The sequence below is a fragment of the Dermacentor albipictus genome, chromosome 5 (genome assembly GCF_038994185.2).
Source record: "Dermacentor albipictus isolate Rhodes 1998 colony chromosome 5, USDA_Dalb.pri_finalv2, whole genome shotgun sequence".
Lineage (NCBI taxonomy): Eukaryota > Metazoa > Arthropoda > Arachnida > Ixodida > Ixodidae > Dermacentor > Dermacentor albipictus.
Window position 1 is genome coordinate 166704604 of NC_091825.1, and position 23871 is coordinate 166728474.

A 23871-nucleotide genomic window follows, 5' to 3' on the forward strand; every position below is an offset into this window, starting at 1 on the left:
CTAATGATTCTGCCGAATTGGAACTTCGCCCGTGGATTATCAACAACCTCGATTCCAGGAACCAAGTTGCAACAGCGCCGTGGGAAGACAGTATCAAGCAAGCACCCTTGCCGGCAGCATCCAGTGGGCATGCCGGCAACGAGTGGGCTATGTGCTCAAACAAGTTTCTGCTTTTTCAACAGGTGCTTCTCACCTGTATCTCTTTCCATGGGAGTGCACGGAGCATGCGCCTGACCGATCCGGTTGCTGCTAATGATTCTGCCGAATTGGAACTGCGCCCGTGGATTATCAACAACCTCGACTCCAGGAACCAAGGTGCAACAGCACCGTGGGAAGACAGTATCAAGCAAGCACCCTTGCCGGCAGCATCCAGTGGGCACGCCGGCAACAAGTGGGCTATGTGCTCAAACAAGTTTCTGCTTTTTGAACAGGCGCTTGTCATCTGTACATCCTTCCATGGGAGTGCACGGAGCATGCGCCTGACCGATCCGGTTGCTGCTAATGATTCTGCCGAATTGGAACTTCGCCCGTGGATTATCAATAACCTCGACTCCAGGAACCAAGGTGCAACAGCACCGTGGGAAGACAGTATCAAGCAAGCACCCTTGCCGGCAGCATCCAGTGGGCATGCCGGCAACAAGTGGGCTATGTGCTCAAACAACTTTCTGCTTTTTCAACAGGCGCTTCTCATCTGTACATCCTTCCATTGGAGCGCACGGAGCATGCGCCTGACCGATCCGGCTGCTGTTAATGATTCTGCCGAATTGGAACTTCGCCCGTGGATTATCAGCAACCTCGACTCCAGGAACCAAGGTGCAACAGCACCGTGGGAAGACAGTATCAAGCAAGCACCCTTGCCGGCAGCATCCAGTGGGCACGCCGGCAACAAGTGGGCTATGTGCTCAAACAAGTTTCTGCTTTTTGAACAGGCGCTTGTCATCTGTACATCCTTCCATGGGAGTGCACGGAGCATGCGCCTGACCGATCCGGTTGCTGCTAATGATTCTGCCGAATTGGAACTTCGCCCGTGGATTATCAACAACCTCGACTCCAGGAACCAAGTTGCAACAGCGCCGTGGGAAGACAGTATCAAGCAAGCACCCTTGCCGGCAGCATCCAGTGGACACGCCGGCAACAAGTGGGCTATGTGCTCAAACAAGTTTTTGCTTTTTCAACACGCGCTTCTCATCTGTACATCCTTCCATGGGAGTGCACGGAGCATGCGCCTGACCGATGCGGTTGCTGCTAATGATTCTGCCGAATTGGAACTGCGCCCGTGGATTATCAGCAACCTCGACTCCAGGAACCAAGGTGCAACAGCACCGTGGGAAGACAGTATCAAGCAAGCACCCTTGCCGGCAGCATCCAGTGGGCACGCCGGCAACGAGTGGGCTATGTGCTCAAACAAGTTTCTGCTTTTTCAACAGGTGCTTCTCACCTGTATCTCTTTCCATGGGAGTGCACGGAGCATGCGCCTGACCGATCCGGCGGCTGCTAATGATTCTGCCGAATTGGAACTTCGCTCGTGGATTATCAACAACCTCGACTCCAGGAACCAAGTTGCAACAGCGCCGTGGGAAGACAGTATCAAGCAAGCACCCTTGCCGGCAGCATCCAGTGGGCACGCCGGCAACAAGTGGGCTATGTGCTCAAACAAGTTTCTGCTTTTTGAACAGGCGCTTGTCATCTGTACATCCTTCCATGGGAGTGCACGGAGCATGCGCCTGACCGATCCGGTTGCTGCTAATGATTCTGCCGAATTGGAACTTCGCCCGTGGATTATCAACAACCTCGACTCCAGGAACCAAGGTGCAACAGCACCGTGGGAAGACAGTATCAAGCAAGCACCCTTGCCGGCAGCATCCAGTGGGCACGCCGGCAACAAGTGGGCTATGTGCTCAAACAAGTTTCTGCTTTTTGAACAGGCGCTTCTCATCTGTACATCCTTCCATGGGAGTGCACGGAGCATGCGCCTGACCGATCCGGTTGCTGCTAATGATTCTGCCGAATTGGAACTTCGCCCGTGGATTATCAACAACCTCGACAACAGGAACCAAGGTGCAACAGCACCGTGGGAAGACAGTATCAAGCAAGCACCCTTGCCGGCAGCATCCAGTGGGCACGCCGGCAACAAGTGGGCTATGTGCTCAAACAAGTTTCTGCTTTTTGAACAGGCGCTTCTCATCTGTACATCCTTCCATGGGAGTGCACGGAGCATGCGCCTGACCGATCCGGTTGCTGCTAATGATTCTGCCGAATTGGAACTTCGCTCGTGGATTATCAACAACCTCGACTCCAGGAACCAAGGTGCAACAGCACCGTGGGAAGACAGTATCAAGCAAGCACCCTTGCCGGCAGCATCCAGTGGGCATGCCGGCAACGAGTGGGCTATGTGCTCAAACAAGTTTCTGCTTTTTCAACAGGTGCTTCTCACCTGTATCTCTTTCCATGGGAGTGCACGGAGCATGCGCCTGACCGATCCGGCGGCTGCTAATGATTCTGCCGAATTGGAACTTCGCCCGTGGATTATCAACAACCTCGACTCCAGGAACCAAGTTGCAACAGTGCCGTGGGAAGGCAGTATCAAGCAAGCACCCTTGCCGGCAGCATCCAGTGGGCACGCCGGCAACAAGTGGGCTATGTGCTCAAACAAGTTTCTGCTTTTTGAACAGGCGCTTCTCATCTGTACATCCTTCCATGGGAGTGCACGGAGCATGCGCCTGACCGATCCGGTTGCTGCTAATGATTCTGCCGAATTGGAACTTCGCCCGTGGATTATCAACAACCTCGACTCCAGGAACCAAGGTGCAACAGCACCGTGGGAAGACAGTATCAAGCAAGCACCCTTGCCGGCAGCATCCAGTGGGCATGCCGGCAACAAGTGGGCTATGTGCTCAAACAAGTTTCTGCTTTTTGAACAGGCGCTTCTCATCTGTACATCCTTCCATGGGAGTGCACGGAGCATGCGCCTGACCGATCCGGTTGCTGCTAATGATTCTGCCGAATTGGAACTTCGCCCGTGGATTATCAACAACCTCGACTCCAGGAACCAAGTTGCAACAGCGCCGTGGGAAGGCAGTATCAAGCAAGCACCCTTGCCGGCAGCATCCAGTGGGCACGCCGGCAACAAGTGGGCTATGTGCTCAAACAAGTTTCTGCTTTTTGAACAGGCGCTTCTCATCTGTACATCCTTCCATGGGAGTGCACGGAGCATGCGCCTGACCGATCCGGTTGCTGCTAATGATTCTGCCGAATTGGAACTTCGCCCGTGGATTATCAACAACCTCGACTCCAGGAACCAAGGTGCAACAGCACCGTGGGAAGACAGTATCAAGCAAGCACCCTTGCCGGCAGCATCCAGTGGGCACGCCGGCAACAAGTGGGCTATGTGCTCAAACAAGTTTCTGCTTTTTGAACAGGCGCTTCTCATCTGTACATCCTTCAATGGGAGTGCACGGAGCATGCGCCTGACCGATCCGGTTGCTGCTAATGGTTCTGCCGAATTGGAACTTCGCTCGTGGATTATCAACAACCTCGACTCCAGGAACCAAGGTGCAACAGCACCGTGGGAAGACAGTATCAAGCAAGCACCCTTGCCGGCAGCATCCAGTGGGCATGCCGGCAACGAGTGGGCTATGTGCTCAAACAAGTTTCTGCTTTTTCAACAGGTGCTTCTCACCTGTATCTCTTTCCATGGGAGTGCACGGAGCATGCGCCTGACCGATCCGGCGGCTGCTAATGATTCTGCCGAATTGGAACTTCGCCCGTGGATTATCAACAACCTCGACTCCAGGAACAAAGGTGCAACAGCACCGTGGGAAGACAGTATCAAGCAAGCACCGTTGCCGGCAGCATCCAGTGGGCACGCCGGCAACAAGTGGGCTATGTGCTCAAACAAGTTTCTGCTTTTTGAACAGGCGCTTCTCATCTGTACATCCTTCCATGGGAGTGCACGGAGCATGCGCCTGACCGATCCGGTTGCTGCTAATGATTCTGCCGAATTGGAACTTCGCTCGTGGATTATCAACAACCTCGACTCCAGGAACCAAGTTGCAACAGCGCCGTGGGAAGGCAGTATCAAGCAAGCACCCTTGCCGGCAGCATCCAGTGGGCACGCCGGCAACAAGTGGGCTATGTGCTCAAACAAGTTTCTGCTTTTTGAACAGGCGCTTCTCATCTGTACATCCTTCCATGGGAGTGCACGGAGCATGCGCCTGACCGATCCGGCTGCTGTTAATGATTCTGCCGAATTGGAACTGCGCCCGTGGATTATCAACAACCTCGACTCCAGGAACCAAGGTGCAACAGCACCGTGGGAAGGCAGTATCAAGCAAGCACCCTTGCCGGCAGCATCCAATGGGCACGCCGGCAACGAGTGGGCTATGTGCTCAAACAAGTTTTTGCTTTTTCAACAGGCGCTTCCCATCTGTACATCCTTCCATGGGAGTGCACGGAGCATGCGCCTGACCGATCCGGTTGCTGCTAATGATTCTGCCGAATTGGAACTGCGCCCGTGGATTATCAGCAACCTCGACTCCAGGAACCAAGGTGCAACAGCACCGTGGGAAGACAGTATCAAGCAAGCACCCATGCCGGCAGCATCCAGTGGGGATGCCGGCAACGAGTGGGCTATGTGCTCAAACAAGTTTCTGCTTTTTCAACAGGTGCTTCTCACCTGTATCTCTTTCCATGGGAGTGCACGGAGCATGCGCCTGACCGATCCGGCGGCTGCTAATGATTCTGCCGAATTGGAACTTCGCTCGTGGATTATCAACAACCTCGACTCGAAGAACCAAGGTGCAACAGCGCCGTGGGAAGACTGTATAAAGCAATCACCCTTGCCGGCAGCATCCAGTGGGCATGCCGGCAACGAGTGGGCTATGTGCTCAAACAAGTTTCTGCTTTTTCAACAGGTGCTTCTCACCTGTATCTCTTTCCATGGGAGTGCACGGAGCATGCGCCTGACCGATCCGGCGGCTGCTAATGATTCTGCCGAATTGGAACTGCGCCCGTGGATTATCAGCAACCTCGACTCCAGGAACCAAGGTGCAACAGCACCGTGGGAAGACAGTATCAAGCAAGCACCCTTGCCGGCAGCATCCAGTGGGCATGCCGGCAACGAGTGGGCTATGTGCTCAAACAAGTTTCTGCTTTTTCAACAGGTGCTTCTCACCTGTATCTCTTTCCATGGGAGTGCACGGAGCATGCGCCTGACCGATCCGGCGGCTGCTAATGATTCTGCCGAATTGGAACTTCGCCCGTGGATTATCAACAACCTCGACTCGAAGAACCAAGGTGCAACAGCGCCGTGGGAAGACTGTATAAAGCAATCACCCTTGCCGGCAGCATCCAGTGGGCATGCCGGCAACGAGTGGGCTATGTGCTCAAACAAGTTTCTGCTTTTTCAACAGGTGCTTCTCACCTGTATCTCTTTCCATGGGAGTGCACGGAGCATGCGCCTGACCGATCCGGCGGCTGCTAATGATTCTGCCGAATTGGAACTGCGCCCGTGGATTATCAGCAACCTCGACTCCAGGAACCAAGGTGCAACAGCACCGTGGGAAGACAGTATCAAGCAAGCACCCTTGCCGGCAGCATCCAGTGGGCATGCCGGCAACGAGTGGGCTATGTGCTCAAACAAGTTTCTGCTTTTTCAACAGGTGCTTCTCACCTGTATCTCTTTCCATGGGAGTGCACGGAGCATGCGCCTGACCGATCCGGCGGCTGCTAATGATTCTGCCGAATTGGAACTTCGCCCGTGGATTATCAACAACCTCGACTCGAAGAACCAAGGTGCAACAGCGCCGTGGGAACACTGTATAAAGCAATCACCCTTGCCGGCAGCATCCAGTGGGCATGCCGGCAACGAGTGGGCTATGTGCTCAAACAAGTTTCTGCTTTTTCAACAGGTGCTTCTCACCTGTATCTCTTTCCATGGGAGTGCACGGAGCATGCGCCTGACCGATCCGGCGGCTGCTAATGATTCTGCCGAATTGGAACTTCGCCCGTGGATTATCAACAACCTCGACTCGAAGAACCAAGGTGCAACAGCGCCGTGGGAAGACTGTATAAAGCAATCACCCTTGCCGGCAGCATCCAGTGGGCATGCCGGCAACGAGTGGGCTATGTGCTCAAACAAGTTTCTGCTTTTTCAACAGGTGCTTCTCACCTGTATCTCTTTCCGTGGGAGTGCACGGAGCATGCGCCTGACCGATCCGGCGGCTGCTAATGATTCTGCCGAATTGGAACTTCGCCCGTGGATTATCAACAACCTCGACTCGAAGAACCAAGGTGCAACAGCGCCGTGGGAAGACTGTATAAAGCAATCACCCTTGCCGGCAGCATCCAGTGGGCATGCCGGCAACGAGTGGGCTATGTGCTCAAACAAGTTTCTGCTTTTTCAACAGGTGCTTCTCACCTGTATCTCTTTCCATGGGAGTGCACGGAGCATGCGCCTGACCGATCCGGTTGCTGCTAATGATTCTGCCGAATTGGAACTTCGCCCGTGGATTATCAACAACCTCGACTCGAAGAACCAAGGTGCAACAGCGCCGTGGGAAGACTGTATAAAGCAATCACCCTTGCCGGCAGCATCCAGTGGGCATGCCGGCAACGAGTGGGCTATGTGCTCAAACAAGTTTCTGCTTTTTCAACAGGTGCTTCTCACCTGTATCTCTTTCCATGGGAGTGCACGGAGCATGCGCCTGACCGATCCGGCGGCTGCTAATGATTCTGCCGAATTGGAACTGCGCCCGTGGATTATCAGCAACCTCGACTCCAGGAACCAAGGTGCAACAGCACCGTGGGAAGACAGTATCAAGCAAGCACCCTTGCCGGCAGCATCCAGTGGGCATGCCGGCAACGAGTGGGCTATGTGCTCAAACAAGTTTCTGCTTTTTCAACAGGTGCTTCTCACCTGTATCTCTTTCCATGGGAGTGCACGGAGCATGCGCCTGACCGATCCGGCGGCTGCTAATGATTCTGCCGAATTGGAACTTCGCCCGTGGATTATCAACAACCTCGACTCGAAGAACCAAGGTGCAACAGCGCCGTGGGAAGACTGTATAAAGCAATCACCCTTGCCGGCAGCATCCAGTGGGCACGGCGGCAACGAGGGGGCTATGTGCTCAAACAAGTTTCTGCTTTTTCAACAGGCCAATTCATATTCGAGCTATACTAGCGACAATCGTTTTCCCGTAGTGCTGCCGTGCCCACGGATGCTGTTTTCTGTTTTTGGATCAATGTGTCTGCGGTTGTCGGGGGGCGTTGAGACGAATGCTGGACCTGAAATTAAAATACTTGTACAAGAGTTGTGTGAAGGCTAAAAGGCCATTCAGGCCAACCTAAGCGGCCTAAGCGAGAGACTTAGGGCGCTGGAAGAGATTGTACAGCTTTTCAAGGACCAAGCGGCAAGTCTTGCTGAGCTAAAGGAGACAAACGATAGGGGGAATTCAGCTTTGGAAAAACACCAAGAAAAACTTGCTGACTTAGAAGGTAGAATGCGGCGAAACAATCTAATAGTGTTTGGGATATAGGAGAATGGCAATGAAACTTCAGAAGAACTTCAAAAAAAGTTGTAGAATTATTCAGAAAAAAGCTCAGTCTTAACTTGGAAACTATAGAGCGGATGCACAGAATCGGAAAGCCGCATAAGAACAAATCCGCAGAAGAAACCCTGAAGCCTCGTCCAGTAATACTGAAGCTTTATGATTACAGGGAAAAAGAAAAGGTTTTTCAAAACTGCGCAAAATTGAAAAGAAGTGGTATTTGTGTGAGCGACGACTATTCAAAAGAAACACTGAATAAGCGCAGGCTACTCTGGAAGTCGGCCTTGAAACAAAAATAAGAAGGCTCGCGCGTGCGCCTGAACCGCGACAGGCTTGCTGTAGATAACAATGTCTACGTATGGGATTTTTCCAAGAATAGCCGTGTCAAGATACGGCAATTTCCTAAAACAAATTGACACACTTAAAGATTACACCGACAGATAGTAACCATTGAACCGATACCGTCTTCCAGGAAACAGTCTTTCGAGTTATAAACCGTAATGCTCGAAGCGTCACGAATAAAGTCCATGATATAGGATATGTGCTAGCCAGTTATGACCCCCATGTAGTTGTTAGCGAAACATGGCTGCGACCAGAAATACAAGATAGCGAGTTGTTACCTCCAGGTTTTAAGATAATACGTAATGACAGAGAAACTAGAGGAGGAGGAGTTGCAATAATAATGCAGGAAATTATTGAATGTGTAAGGATGAACGGTATCCCTAATCACGAGAGCGCTTGGTGCCATATCAAACTAGGAACTACTTCAGTCATAATAGGAGCAATCTATAGATCCCCTAGCGCATCGATTGAATTTTTAGAGGCCATCCAACACTACTTAGAAAAAGAGAAGGCGCGAAACGGAAGGATCATAATTGCCGGGGATTTTAATTTGCCAGGGGTTGCCTGGAACTCGATTACTATACAGTCACGGGAACAAGCTGACTGCGATGTGTTGCTCGATATTGCTTTCGCTAACGATTTAGCACAGGTAGTACAGGAAAGCACTCGAAAAACGGGAACAGTACAGTCCATATTGGACTTAGTATTTCTTGATGGATGGTTTGAAAATTATCAGGTAGCAGTTGAAGCTGGCATATCAGACCATCATCTTGTATTTGTACAAATCAAAACCAAGGTTCCAGCAACAAATCCTAAAGAATGCACTACGCACGTTCCCAATTTTGATAAAGCTGACAACACGAACACCATTGATTATTTGTCGTTTCATCTAGGCAGTTTAAGCTCTGACGACGACGTCAATGTGTTGTGGGCAAGATTCAAAACCATTATCTTGCACTGCGTAAACTCATTCGTGCCAATAAGGAAAAAGAGAAGAAATAAAAGAAACCCCTGGATAACGCGAGTGATTATTCGCCTAAAGCGAAAAATAGAAAGACAAAGGAAAGTAAAAAAAATCGTGGAAGGATATCTAACCTATCAGCACAGCTGCGAATAAAGCTTAGGCAAGCAAAAAAGAAATACTACGAGGAAACCCTTCCTAACTTCATGGTATCTTCTCCGCAAAAGTTTTGGCGTCACTTGTCGCAATCCACTCAAAGGCAATACAGCATTGTTGTTAACAACGAAGTCTTAACTGACTGTTCAAAAATTGCGTCTTATCATAACCAGTTCTTCCAGTCTGTCTTTTCAAATGTTTCTAATTCTACTGCTCTAACTACAGTAACATAATTTTTACACGTGTCAGATATGCCAGAAGTACGAATTAGCTATGAAGGATTACTATCGCTGCTGCTAAACATCAGAGAACATAAATCTGTAGGTCCGGATAGAATTCCAAATGCCTTTTTAGCGAAGATACGCTGAAGGGGTTGCTAGATACCTAGAAGGTATCTTTAATGCATCTTTGCAACAAAAACGGGACCCAGACGACTGACTTGTTGCAAAAGTTATCCCGATACACAAAACCGGTGACAAGTAGAACATTGAAAATTATCGACCAATTTCATTAACCTGCATCTGCTGCAAACTCCTCGAACATATATTATCGAAAGCAATATATAAGTACCTAGAAGATAAGAAAGCACTACATTCGAATAATAATGGCTTCCGGCAAAAACTGTCAACTGTCACACAGCTGGTTGAAATCGTCCACGACTTTTCAAAAGCAATAGATAATGGAAAACAGGTTGATGCAATATCCTTTGATTTCTCAAAAGCTTTTGATAGGGTCCCTCATAATGAATTTATTATCAAATTGAAACTGCTTGGAATAAATAACAATATAGTGGAATGGGTCAGGTCATATCTATCAGGTAGGACGCAGTACGTGGACGTAAACGGCTACCAGTCCGATCGTTTATTTGTAACTTCAGGCGTTCCTCAAGGGTCTGTCCTTGGACCGATATTATTTCTCGCTTATATTAACGATATTTGTTCAGATATTATTGAAAACGTAACTGTGCGACTGTTCGCCGACGACTGTTTAATTTATCGAGAGATATGTAACCACAAGGATCAAAAGATGCTCAGCGAGGCACTGGCGTCTGTTGAAGAATGGTGTGAAATATAGAAAATGCAAGTGAATAAAGAAAAAAAACTGTTCTTTTACGTGTTACAAACAAGGCTAATACGTCCTAAATTCCAAGTTCCACTGTGATAACTAGCGTTAACAAATGTAAATACTTAGGAGTAACAATATCTGAAGACCTCAACTGGACTCAACATATCAGTAATATTTGCTCTACCGCTGAAAAAAAGTTATGATTCTTATACGTCGCAGATTAAAACTCGCTCCAGCCCCCGTAAAGCTAACAGCGTATTTAACAATAGTAAGGCCTACACTGGATTATGCAAGCACCATATGGGACCCCCACCAAAAAGGATTAATTCATAAAATTGTGCGAGTGCAAAGAAGGGCAGCTAGATTTATTCTTTCAAGGTACTCCCGTGCTGATTCTGTGACGGAGATGTTGCAAGAACTAAATTTACCCCTCCTCTTGGAACGCCATCGCATAGCCAGACTTAAATTCTTGTTTTTGCTTTCTCAAAATTTATTTAACTTTGATGCAGCGCAGTACCTAATTCCGCGAAAAGTCCGGAGCCTACGAGGTGACCACCACAGCAACTTTCTAATATGTCAATCTCGTGTGAATACATACGCACACTCTTTTTTCCCTAGAACCATAAGAGACTGGAATGATTTACGGAACGCCATATGTGATTCTCAAACTGTAGAACATTTTGAAACCGAAGTTACAAAATATTTTCTAAATGAATCCTCATGATCTAACGTTTCTCGTGTAAGTTAAAGAATCTAGTATTGTTATATGTATAATGTTGCCATGTATGTGATGTAATATGTATCGTGTAAGTTGTATGTAGTACGTGATGCATTTTTCGGCTACACATTGCTGCTTTATGTTTCACATAACGGTTGTTAAGTCAGATTTTGTATTATATTTATGTATAATGGCACGCTGTGACCAAGTATTAGCCATACAGTGCTGCTTTATTTAAGCCGTGATGCGTTTTGTGCCATATTTGTACCCCACCCCTATAACGGCCCAATCGGACAACACTACCTGCAAATAAACAAAAATAAATAGATGGTAGAATTCGTCAATGTTGCCCGCTATGTCCTTATGGATTAGAATTCTACTCCGTATTGCTTCTTATCTGGGAGACCTCTAGAGCAGAGGACATGGCCGTTAGTCAGCGCTGTATAAGCCTCACCAGTTCTGATCTCGCTAAGGCGAATGATATCCCAAACGATGTCTGATAGTTCCTCAAAGAGTCCTGCTAAGCTAGGCTCACTTGAGAGAGTTCCGGTGTTAAACGTTGCAAGGGTCAGTTTCCATTGGCGGCCTGTCCGCGGGTCCAGAGATTCTTAGCACCCTCTGCTGCGTTACAGGTCTGACCGCCGCCTTGGCCAGGTTCTCAGCAGCTGCTGGGGACGGAGGGCCATGACTTAATTGCAGGAATCATAAGGGAGGGGGTGGCCGAATACTGCACCAGGGAAGCCAATTACTGTTCTGGTGAGGGAGTGTCTTTGTTGAAGCTTAGTGAGCCTTCATATATTGGTTGTGCCTGGATTAGTACAGCCCCACTCTCTCTCGGCACCTTTTGCCAGTGTCAGGCGTCACTCCAAGCTTGCAGATGTAGTGCACTAGAGGAGGTAAAAGTCAGGCACACCATCGTCAGATGGAAAAAAAAGAAAGGAGGATTCTAACTTACGACTACTGCAACCGAGCATTCGATATAGCCTAGTCAAATAATCCCCCAAGCAGCGAGGCTACCTTATCGCCGAAAAAGTACCACCCAGAGGACCCAAAATGCCTAGGAGATTCGTTGATTTATCCATACTCTGCGGGTTCTGGGGTCATAGGTTCCACGATATAGTGTCAATTTTCAGTGGGCCTGGCATCGCGGTTCACGAAACTCACACCTGCATGCCACCTTGAACCCACCTAGGTACACGATATATTTTCGACGAATTTGTACGGCGCTCAAAACTTGTGTAGAAAAAAGTAAGAAACAGGGAAACGTTTTTAGCGCTTACCGAGAAGCACCGAGCAGCGTATCGTCCGTTTGTTGCCGCTCCTGCCTGCCTGCCTCTTGCCGTTCTAAAGTTGCGCTCCCGGGTAGATACTAAAAGTGGCTGGCCCCATGGTTTTGCGGGAACGCTGCGGGCCTATACGCTAGGAAGTCAGAATGCTAGGCCTCATTTAACCTACAGTAGTGCCTTCTTCGGTCCATCAGACATGGTTCGCACATTTCGCGCGTGGAAGCAGTTGACAGTGAGGCTGAATCTACAGCTGCATAACCATTTGGAATTGTAGGAATATTGGATGTGAGTTCAATGTTATTTTGAATAGGCGAAACAAGGATTTCTACATCGCATAATGTGCCTGCTTGCTGAGTAACAAGAAATCTGACCGCTTGCCAGTTTGTGATTTTAGTGCTTCGCCAAGGCGGCGAACTACCTAATCAAGAATGTTGGATAAGTATTGGGAAGTGGTCACTTCCTCTTGTTTCCGCATCTTTTCTATACTCTATGCCACTTGCGAGATCACCTGAACATAACGCAAGGTCAAGATAGCTGGTGTACTTGTAGCCAAGTAGTGAGTGAGTGAGTGAAAAACTTTATCAGCTCTAGATTCGCTAGTCTTCTGCGGTCTTCAGATGGAATCGTCCATCTGCTAGCACAACGGTCGGTTGCCCTTAGTCCAGGGCTCCGCTGGATGCTGCTGCCAATTGTGCTCGCCGAATCAGACCTTCTTGGTCGACCTGGCGGTCGCTGGAGAGCACTCCCTCCCATTGCTCCGCACTCGGGTTTGGTATAACGGGTACCACGTCTATCTTCTGGCATGCCCACGTTATGTGATACAGCGTGGGTGTTTCGTGGCACCAGGGGCATTTGTCATTGTATTGTGTGGGATAAATTTTGCTTAGTACGTTTAGGTTCGGGTACGAGCCCGTTTGTAGCTGCCTCCACGCGACAGAGTCCTCTCTACTGTGCGGTGGTGGATACCGCTTTCTGCAGCCCTTGTAGTAATTCAGTATCGCCGAATAGTCTTGGGGTACAGGTTCGGTCTCCTCGAGGTCGCCTACGTTGGATGCTCGGTAATAAGTATACCCTCGAGCTATCCTGTCCGCCTCTTGGTTCCCTGCCACTCCCGTGTGTCCCGGCGTCCATACTATCGTATGCCTAATTGGTTCTTCTTTTGTTTGTCGTGGTGTTATGTGGTCTCCGGAGCGGAGTATGCGGAGCGCTCCGTGCCCTATTCTGCCGCGTAGGTAGTTGCTGCACGCCGTTTGTGAGTCTGTAAGGATTGTTAGAGACCGTTTAGACCGATGTCCCTCCGCTGCCGCTAGAGCGACGGCCGCTTCTTCAGCCTCGACTATCGTACAGCCTTGTAGTGATGCGCTGGTGATCTCGCGTAGGTTCGAATCAATCACCGTTGCTACCGCGTTGCTGTTGCTCTGCCCCGCTTCTCTGGCGTATGTGGCTGCGTCCACGTATACCGTCGTTTCTTGGGGTGCTACTGTCTTTTGTAGGTATTCAGCCCTCGCTTCTCTGCGTGCTTTGTGTAGGTTGGGATCCATGTTCCGGGGTATGGGTGCTACTTTTAGTGTGTTGCGATACTCGTCCGGAATTGTTTCGGTCCTCTGTATCTCTTGAAGTTGATCGGCGCAGCCTAGTTTCTTCAGGAGCTCCCTGCCAGATGGGGTCTGCTGTAGTCTGCGTTGTTGGGAGACTAGTTGCGCCTCTTTCAATTCGTCGAAGGTATTGTGTAGTCCTAAGGCTAGGAGCTTTTCGGTTGAGGTGTAGTGGGGAAGGTGGAGTGCGGTTTTGTAGGCTTTGCGTAGAATCGCGTCCGCCTGTTGTACCTCACTCTTGGTGGGATTGTAGTATGGAAGGCTGTATGCCACTCGGCTGACGACCAAGCTTCTGACCAGCTTGAGTGTGTCCTCCTCTCGCATGCCATGGCGTCTGTGTGAGATGCGCGTGATCATGAGGGCCACTTGTAGGGTGGATGCCTTGCGTAGGGCGAGGGTGTGGGTGCAGCGTTGGTTTGACTGTATCCACATCCCCAGGATTCTGATGAGCATCTTTTCCGGTATCGGCTTCCCCTCGAGGTAGACGTTGAGCTTTAAATCGTCGCTGGTGGGGACTGTGCGGTTTTGCTTTCCTCTCTAAACTCTCAGGAGCTCGGACTTCTCAGTGGAGCAGGCTAGCCCTCTTGCTCTGACGTAGTCCTCTGCGCAGGTGGCTGCCTCTTGTAACTTCTCTTCTTGAGCAGTCTGGCGTCTACCTCGGGCGTCTGCGTCGTTCGCGTGATTTCTTTGGTGTACTTGCGCTGTTTTTCAATGAGCATTTTCCCCCACTCTTCTATCGATTTGATCCCGTTCTCGGCGAGATTCCTATCGCATGCCTCTCGAAAAGCGCTCCAGTCCGTAATTTTTGCCGATCCCAGCTGACGCCTTAGCCTATCCGAAGTTACTTGCGTCTTGAGTATGTAGTGGTCATTACCCAGGTTCTCTAACAGGTTCTCCCACACTGCTTGTTCCGCTCCTCGTATGAACCGCTCGACTGAATTCCACTGCATGTTTTCTTGGCGGTAACAGTGATTACTTCCTCACAAGAAGTTATGTGCATCAGAATCTGCACATATGTTAACAGTGCCCTTACACATGCATAAACATCGCTTACGTTGCTTCATCGTCCCAAAAGTGTGCCGTAAGTTGTTGTTCTTCGTGCCATAGCTGAAGTTCTCACATCATTTTCGCCACGCCTAACAGCACAATTGCTTTTTGTGCTTTGAGGAGATTTTCCATAGTGCGTGCATCCTGTTGTATTGGTATGCGATTGGCGGTACGCTCGGCATGGTGGCGCTAGAAACAAAGCTTGAAGAAGCGTATGTCAGGCACTGACTGATCTTCATTCATGATCCTAGCGAAGGTACTTGCCGCTAATATCTACCGGTTGAGGTGACGGTCTAGTCTCGATGGGTCTAGTCTAAATGCTCGCTCATTACAGTGAACTTCAACCCAATGGATGACTTTAATTTCGTTTCTTTTTCTTCACGCACTTCTTCAATGTACTTTGCATACATAGGCAAGGGCTCTATAACGTAAAACTATTCCAATATGTTTTTATTCCAATCTCCTGACGACAAATTTGCGCAACCACTGGCGCAAGCATCGGGCGGTCATCCGCAGGGTTGTCTGAACAGACCAATCAAGCGCTCTCCTCGTACATAGGAGGCCACTTTTGTTTGCTTGAAAAACGAATAACTTTGCCTACCCTTAGCGGGGTGTCTAATCTAATTGGCTCACAAGAGGCGAGGAGCACGCTCAAGTGGACAGGGATTCGTTGGGTCCAAGTCACTGCACTGAAAATTAATAACCGGATGAAGAGGGCGGTGCCGGCGTCTGCGATTGGTCTGCTTTCCCTTACTTATCATGCGGTATGTGGTCGAAAATTGCGGCTCCATGCAACGGAAGGTTAAGAATGCAGCTAAAAAGGAACCTCAGCAAAGACAAGTTTGCTGAGCGAGGTTGTGAACGTGCCGAAAGCGCTCGAAAACGTTACACGGCCATGCAATAACTTTTATTACGCGCAAATAAATCCATGCTCTCCGGCAGGTGCGAGTAGCCAGTGCCGTAGCAATCGGTGGCAGCCATCTTTTATTCCTTTCGGAACGGCGCAGCCTGAGGCTATTCAGAAGAAAATTCAGCTTTATTCGGCATATTAATGCATCTTTAACGCTTTCACGTCACTTTGACGCAGTGAGTTATTGCGGTTTTGTGATGTCGCGTGACAGGCAGGTGAAGTGGGTGCAGCCCGAAAACTTTTGACCAATAACCGAGGGCTAATGGCAAAAAGGCGTTGAATCAGAAATAACTATTTTTGATTTGTTCGGTCAAATTATGCATAATCAGTGCGTCCACGTCATATCAGATGGGGAGCTATCGCGCTTTTCGTGACGTGGCGTGACAGACAGGTGAAGTGGGGGTGGTCGAAAAAAGTTTTTGACCAATCGTGGAGGGCTGACTGCAGAAATAGAATAGAAAAGTTTGAAATAGTTTTGCGTTAAAGCGCCCCAAATCAATTCACAGCCAGATGCTTACAGTAGAAGCTGAAATGCCAAGACGCCGCATGATATCCAATGCAGGAGATGCAGTTACTGTGAAGGTAGCTATAGTTGGGTGGTTTAGAAGCATTAACTAATAGACGAAGTTTCCTAAAACAGTGGAAACGCCCATTTAACTCTAACCTGTTAGGTATACGTAGTCTTCGAAAGTTTTTTCCTAATTTTCTCTTCGGATTTATCTATATCTGGCTTGTTTTTGTCTTTTTCAGAAAACAGAGGAAACTTGCTACAACAGAAGGCAAGCATGTATGGGACATCATAAAAGTAAAATGTAAGAAGTTTATATTGACACGTGCACTTATCTTTATCGGGCGACCACGTTTGGCCGCCTAACAAATGTTATCGCGCAGCGCAGGATGCGCCTGCATGTAAGAGAAGCTTCTGGAATGTTATCGATGGTGCCGTCCACTGTCTTTCACCGCAACTTGTGTAATCTAATTGCATGTATGCGCGACGCGAATAGTGTAGAACCATAGAGAAAGAAATTCAACAAGAGGGGACACTCTTCAAAAACTGGCAACAGGAAACACGTCACGCCTAGTTTCAACAACGTCCGTTAGTTGACGCGAGCATCAGAAAAAAAGAATGTGAAATAAACTTCTAGACAACGTTTTATTTTTTTTATTCCTTCCCACTAAAAGTGAAAAAGTTTTGCGTGTAAATGAACTTATACTTTGCAACTTTTTGTTGCGTTGCCTAGCAACAAGCTAGCGGCACGCCAGACGCGCGTGCATACGTCATGCGCCAGACAAGCCGCAGGTGTGAGCGAGGACGGTCGTACGTGCGAAGCTCGCGTGCTCGGCGACCCGTCTGTTTTGGATATAGCCCATTTTTGGGGGGCTCCCGGCCTTCTCCATGCTTCTCTTGCGTGTCGTCTGCATTTCCACACGGCACCACTGCACTACCGGACTACAGCAAGGTGAGAAATTGTGTTTGACAGTGTGCGGCGCATTTTAATCACATTTAGGCTTAGTTCGAGTGGCGCAGTTAGCGAAAAACAGCACCGCCGTCCTGGCGCAGTTAATTTGAGTTAATGCCTCGTCCTGGGAGATGTTTGCGACGCTTTCTATGAGCCGCAACATTACTGTAACTTATTTCGGTAGTATTTGGGTACGCTTGCCGCGCCCGGCTTATTGACGCAGTAAGCGAAAACCGGCTCGGCCGTGCGACGCATTTGCGCGTGTGCATGCGTGTACTACGTCGTAGCGCCTGAGACAGACAAGTTTTCGCGCATTCTGTGGTCCCCAACATTATTGTAACTAACGTCGTTATATTTGGGGTAGTTTAGAAGCACGGTTGCCGCGCCCGGCTTATTGACGCAGTTAGCGAAAAGCAGCTCGGCTGTGTGCCGCAGTTTCGCGTGTACTGAATCTTACTGGTAGAAGTTCGTGACGCATTCTCTGACCCGAAAAAGTATTGTAATTTAAATTCAAATTACACTAAACAAACTAACGCAGTGGGCATCTGAAAACGGCGTTCGCTTCTCAAGTGAAAAAACGATTAGTGTTGTCTTTACACAAAAAAGAGGCCTACAACAAGATCCCATCCTAAAACTACAGGATGCCACACTACCCGTGAAACAAGAACACAAGTTTCTGGGTGTTCTGTTTGATAAAAAGTTGAACTTTCTCGCACACATCAATAATATTAAAATCAAAGCGAACAATGCACTTAACATTCTAAAAATCCTCTCCCGGAAACGGTGGGGCTCTGACCGTAAATGCCTGCTACACATCTACCGCACTTTGGTGCGTAGCATATTAGACAATGGTAGCATTACATATGGTTCAGCCAGACTATCTTACGTCCGACGACTTGATCCAGTCCATAACCTAGGACTACGAATAGCATGCGGTGCTTACAGAACATCACCTATACAGAGCTTACATGTTGAATGTAATGAACCTTCTTTAGAGCATCGCAGAGCGCTACTAACTTTTTCGTACATACTCAGAATCCGATCCTCACCACAACACATATGCTACAGCATCGTCACAAAGTGCAGCTCACGCTTACATTACACAAATAAACCAAACATGATTAGGCCGCTTATCTTGCGATACGAGGAATACTGTCGGGATTATGACATCCCTCGGGAAGTCCTCCAGGTTGCCAGAAAGCCAGAACGTTTACCCCCGTGGTGTGATCTCACAGCGTTATGTGATTGGACTCTAACACATCTAAAGAAAGGAGACACACCACATCAACACATTATACAAGAATTCCGCTCTCTTCAAGACAAGTATATAAACTACATAGAATTTTATACTGATGGCTCTAAAACGGAAAAACACGTGGGTGTAGGGGCCGTAACAGAAAATTGGGAAACATGTATTCGATTACCTCAGCATGCCTCTGTCTACACAGCCGAAGTGTACGCGATATGGACGGTAGTTCAAAAGATCATTGCTGACAAACTTGAAAACACTGTCATATACACAGATTCATTAAGCGTACTGAAGGCTCTACACATGAAATCCCAAAGTGAACCCTTGTTAGGCGACATTTTCAATGCATTAACGTCAAACAAATATAGCATATCAATTAAGTTATGCTGGGTACCAAGCCATGTTGGAATATTGGGTAACGAAGCGGCGGATAGATGCGCATCAATGGCAGCGTACAAAAACATTCAAAATACAGCACTTCCATATAAAGACAGTGTCAATGCGATTCGGAAGGCCTTGACGTCAAAATGGCAACGCGATTGGGACACTTGTTTAAGCAACAAGCTTCATCTAATTAAACCTGTAATTGGAGAGTGGAAATCATGCAGTCACCAGCAACGATTCTACGAGGTGATCTTGTGTCGACTTCGAATTGGACACACACATCTGACGCACAATTTCCTTCTCCGAAAAGAAAACCCGCCAACATGCGAAAAATGTAATGAAGCTCTTACAACCATGCACATCTTAATAACATGTCCACACATCGATACACTGAGACGGAGGTTTTCACACAGCCTGTATAAATTGCACATTCCATTACACCCTACCCTATTACTAGCAGATGACTCCCTAGTGCCATTTCCTAACCTCTTCGACTTTTTAGAAAAAACTGGCTATTTACACCAGCTATAATGTAATGCAGGTTTACCTGCCCTAACGGTCCGTTTTATTATGTCTTGTGACTGGCGCAGCATGGCCTTAGTTGCCTTTGTGCCACTAAACCCAAACTAACTAACTAACTACTGTAATTTATTTGGTAACTTTTTGGGATACCTTGAGGCTTGCTCGCCGCGCCTGGGGTTGTGAAGCTGTTAGCGAAAAAAGCAAGCCGCGGCCGCGGCCACAGTGAGTTGGTTTTGCGCGTACTGAATTTTAGTGGGACAAGTTTGTGACGCATTTTATAGCTCTGCAACAACATATATCTTATTTCGGTACTCACGCTTCTCGAAAACGCGACGAGCGATTGCCGAGAGTGATAACACGGGAGTGTTGCATGCGCCGGCAGGACGCGTAAAAGATAACACGGAGCAGCTCAAGAACATGACATTTATGTATTCTGAGCGACTGAAAACAGGCTTTGCACCGACGAGTCTGACTTGAGTGGGATAAGAAGGCATCCTGCGAGCGTGTAACATGGTCTGGCCTAGCCTGTGTTGTAGCTACCTTTGTGTACTTGGCGTACCATCGTGTCGGCCGAGGCCAAGTTGTTTTGGAAACGCGCAGTCACCCGTGTATTTGTGCACTTAAAGTGCAGGAAATAATGCCCGGGAAAAGAGGGGTGCTTGAAAATCGGATGTTCAGATTTTATGGCATTGTTTTGGAGGAGTCTTTGCTGCTAAATGTACGTAAAAGTGAATTTATCTGTAATGCCGCTCATTCACCACTTACGCACGTTTCGCCTCTACACGCAATACTCCTGTTACGTCAATATACGGAAATCATACATGATTGTAATTTACTTTCTTTCAGCTGATGGCATCCGGTGGAGCATCGTACGGCAATGACTGCTGCTTACCTGGTGCCACAACTTTGGATGAATGCAGAAGCCCGGAACGAGCATTTATATAGAGCAAAATAAACATTCCATCATTTCAGAAGAGGTCTTTCGTTTTCTTTATGAAATTGCACCTGACAGATTCGGCGCAGTCTTGTAAAGGTCAATCGCAATCGTTTCAACTTAAATCGATTCCACGCGAAGGCCATGCGAGGTTCAGCAGAAGCGAAAAAAAAAATGAATGCCGTGCCGAGCAGCGGAGCTGGCGCGGCGTGTACCAACTGGTTTTCAAAACGCGCGCGCCCAAAACCGAAACCGGAAGGAGTCAACAACCGCTTTTTGTGCTACAGTCAATTCGGCCGCTGGGCTCTATGGGGAACCAGCGCTGGCCAGGAGGCGCTACGACATTTTTCATGCGTTACTAAAATATGCTGAAACCGTCCGATAGGGAGGCTACGAAAATGGCACGACATATTTAGCGATAAGAAACGTGCGCCTGTATCAATGTTTGTCTAGCCCGATGCGGCCAGCCAAGTTCTGTCCATGGCCATGCGCGCTGCGTAGAGCGCATGCGCTGCTACGTCCTAGCGCGTCGGTTCCCTGCCGTTTGAGGAGCCGTGAAAAGTGTGACTCAAGACAATCGGTGAATTTGCTGACACGAAATCACTGCGTGTGCTACTGGAAACTGTGTCTACCGCTCGCTAGGCTGTGTGTTACGGCGCTGCTGTCGGCACGCGAAGCTTCAGCGCTGGTTGCCCATGGGAGTGTCCGCTCTTGTTGAAATTTCTTTCTCTATGGTAAAACTTTGTGGAAGACGCGCGGGTCTCATCGGTTAATCTGGAGCATTCGACGACTGATCTATAAAAGCCGACGCGCTTGACCCGCTGATCAGATTTTTCGACGATCGCCGACTGTGTTCGCCGCTCTCGTTGTGCTATAAGTGTAGCCTGTTTTGTGGGCACAGGTTCGCCTGATAAAATCTAGTTTTGCCTTTCACAGTATTGCTACTGTGTTCTTAACGTCACCACCACGTGGCATCTGGTGGAGGTGCTAGTGCGTTCATGTACCGAACGCCCCCGCAAAGCCGCGATCCAAGCCCGAAGCCCGAGGACAAAACCCACATCGCCCAAGACCAGCGTGCTAGCCGCAGACTGCAAGGACTGCCCCCAGAGCACGGACTTCTACCTGAGTCGACAAAAAAGACCGTGGTCATTATTATTATTATTATTATTATTATTATTATTATTATTATTATTATTATTATTATTATTATTATTTGTTTTGCACACATATACACAGGTAACAGGAAAGGGAAAGCGAGGAGCAGGCTGGCAACTGCCACCGGAAGGGGCACAACGCCTGCCTTCTCTTCTGAAGGGAGGCGACAGTGACACAGAAATGGAAGATAGGAAGGAGGGGAGGAAAAAGGAAAAAGGAAAGGAGAGCAACAGGAGAAATCTAAAGATCAAAGTAGAACACTGCAACAGGACAAATCTAAAGACTTAAGTAGAACCCTGCAGCCGGAAATTAAAGTGACGCCGCGTCGAACAGCCTCCACAATTATCAACCACGTCCATGGCTAGTTCGCTATGCGGCTGATTGTGTTCTCCACGATGAGACGCCAAGTAAAGCTGCACGGCTGCACGTAATCACCGTTTCACGTAATCACCGGCACGTAATCACCAGTTCACAATATACACTACAAGGTGTTTGAACCCGCCACCTCTCATCTTCGAAAGAAGAAGCCTTAGGGTACAGTACTGATCACACACAGTAGGGCCGGTCACTGAAGGTCACGCTACAACAGAATGTCGAATGTTCATGCTACAAACGTGAACCTAAGTTAGTTAGGTCTATAAAGGTTAGTAGGGCGCGATGGGCCTGATCACGTTTAGATGCACAGCCACTGGGGTATAAACATTCCTCGAGTGTCGCACACCGCAGGCCAAGGAGATGATAGTTTCTCACTAGCGACATGCGCTGCGCACTGAAAGCGGGACACTCAAGTATAAGGTGCTGAAGTGTCTCGTAACAGCCACAAGACGTACACAATGGACTTTCCGCACGCCCTCGTCTGTATAAACGTTCGTGCACGTTCACGCGACCAACCCTCAGCTTGAGCAGTTGTGCTCTAGCGCGACGAGGCAAGCCTCGACCACGAAAACGGGGCGGGAACGTTCCATTTGCGATGCGCTGATCTGGATGCTGCTTGAGTAGGTGGCGACGAATCAGCAGACGAGCGTCATCAAGCTTGCACGTAATTTCTGGGCAGTCACAGTTGTTATGAACGCAACTTGAAGCGAGCCGATCAGCCTCTTCATTTCCGGCGATTCGTACGTGTGAAGGTATCCATTGAGCAACGAGACATACCCCACGTGATGTAATTTTGCTCGCAGAGTCATTAATGCTGCGCACAAGTGGACAATCAAGCTCACTGCGTTGTAACCTGCTAAGGGCAGCACGGGAGTCCGTAAAGATGACAGCCAAACAACCCCAATGGCTACCCCAGCGTCCCCCGTTATCCAACAATAACCTCGGGACCCACCGACCTTCCATGGAGCAGCGACTGATGACCCAGAATCCTGGCTGGAGACCTACGAGTGAATCACGACTTTTAACAGCTGGGACTCCGACGACAAACTGCGGCATGTATACTTTGGCTTTGAAGACGCCGCCAGAACGTGGTTTGAGAACCGGGAGTCGACCTTGACTACATGGGACCTCTTCTGTAGCGGCTTCCTGCGCACCTTTACGAGCGTCGTGCGCAAGGAAAGGCGCGAAGCCATGCTGAGGCACGAGTGCAGCTACCTAACGAGAACGTTGCCATGTTCACGGAAGAAATGAACCGTCTGTTCCGCCACGCCGACCCAGATATGCCCGAGGAGATGAAAGTACGCCTTCTCGTGCGTCGTGTGAAGGAAGAACTTTTCGGCGCAATGATACGAAGCCCACCGAAGACCATAGAAGAGTTTCTTCGCGAGGTCGCCAGCATCGAGAAGGCACTCGAAATGCGGAACCGGCAATTCAACCGCCGTACAAGCTCTACCCACTACGCAGGAATTGAATCACTGGCCACGGACGATCTGCGCGAGACCATCAGGGCCATTGTGCGCGAAGAACTGCGCAAGGTCATGCCTTCGTCGCAGCCTCAAGTGGCCTCGATCGCCGACATCGTGAAAGAAGAGGTGCACCGATCGCTTGGAGTTCCTGAGGTGCAACCAGAATCACCACAGCCCCAGCCGAAAACGATGACCTACGCCGCTGTCGCACGCCATCAAGGCACCCCTCCGAGACCGCGCCAGGGCCCTTTAACGCCGCAATTCTGTCGTCCGCCGCCGCCGCCGCCGCCACTAGCACGCCCACCCGTCGCCCACCGCACCCACGCGAGGAAGACGGACATTTGGCGAGCCCCCGACCACCGCCCGCTCTGCTATCACTGTGGAGAAGCTGGCCATGTGTACCACCGATGCCCGTACCGCGACTTGAGACTGAGAGGGTTCGCCGTCAACACGCCGCGTCCACAGCTTGGTGAGCGCCCACGTGACATCGCCGATTACCTCACCGCTACTCAGTGAAGCTCTCGACGGCTGTCCCGTTAGCGCCGACCATACACCGGCTCAGCCCGGGGCCGCTCTACGAGCCCATATCCGGAAAACTAAAAGCAGCAACCGATGGAGGTGTGGTTGCTGTTCGTCGAACTGACGAAGATCCTCCGCCGCCGACGAAGACGATGAAGAGACCATCTCGACGACATAATA

The 23871-nt window shown here is 49.2% G+C and overlaps 1 protein-coding gene across 1 annotated transcript in view; it reads left to right on the plus strand.

Annotated features, from left to right (window-relative positions):
• Nucleotides 1–23871, plus strand: part of LOC135917568 (uncharacterized) — a 141219-nt gene that overhangs the window by 68276 nt on the left and 49072 nt on the right. Inside the window, exon 2 of the mRNA XM_070539761.1 lies at nt 16378–16439. Coding sequence (XP_070395862.1) covers nt 16378–16439 — 62 coding nt within the window. The remainder of the gene's footprint in view (nt 1–16377; nt 16440–23871) is intronic.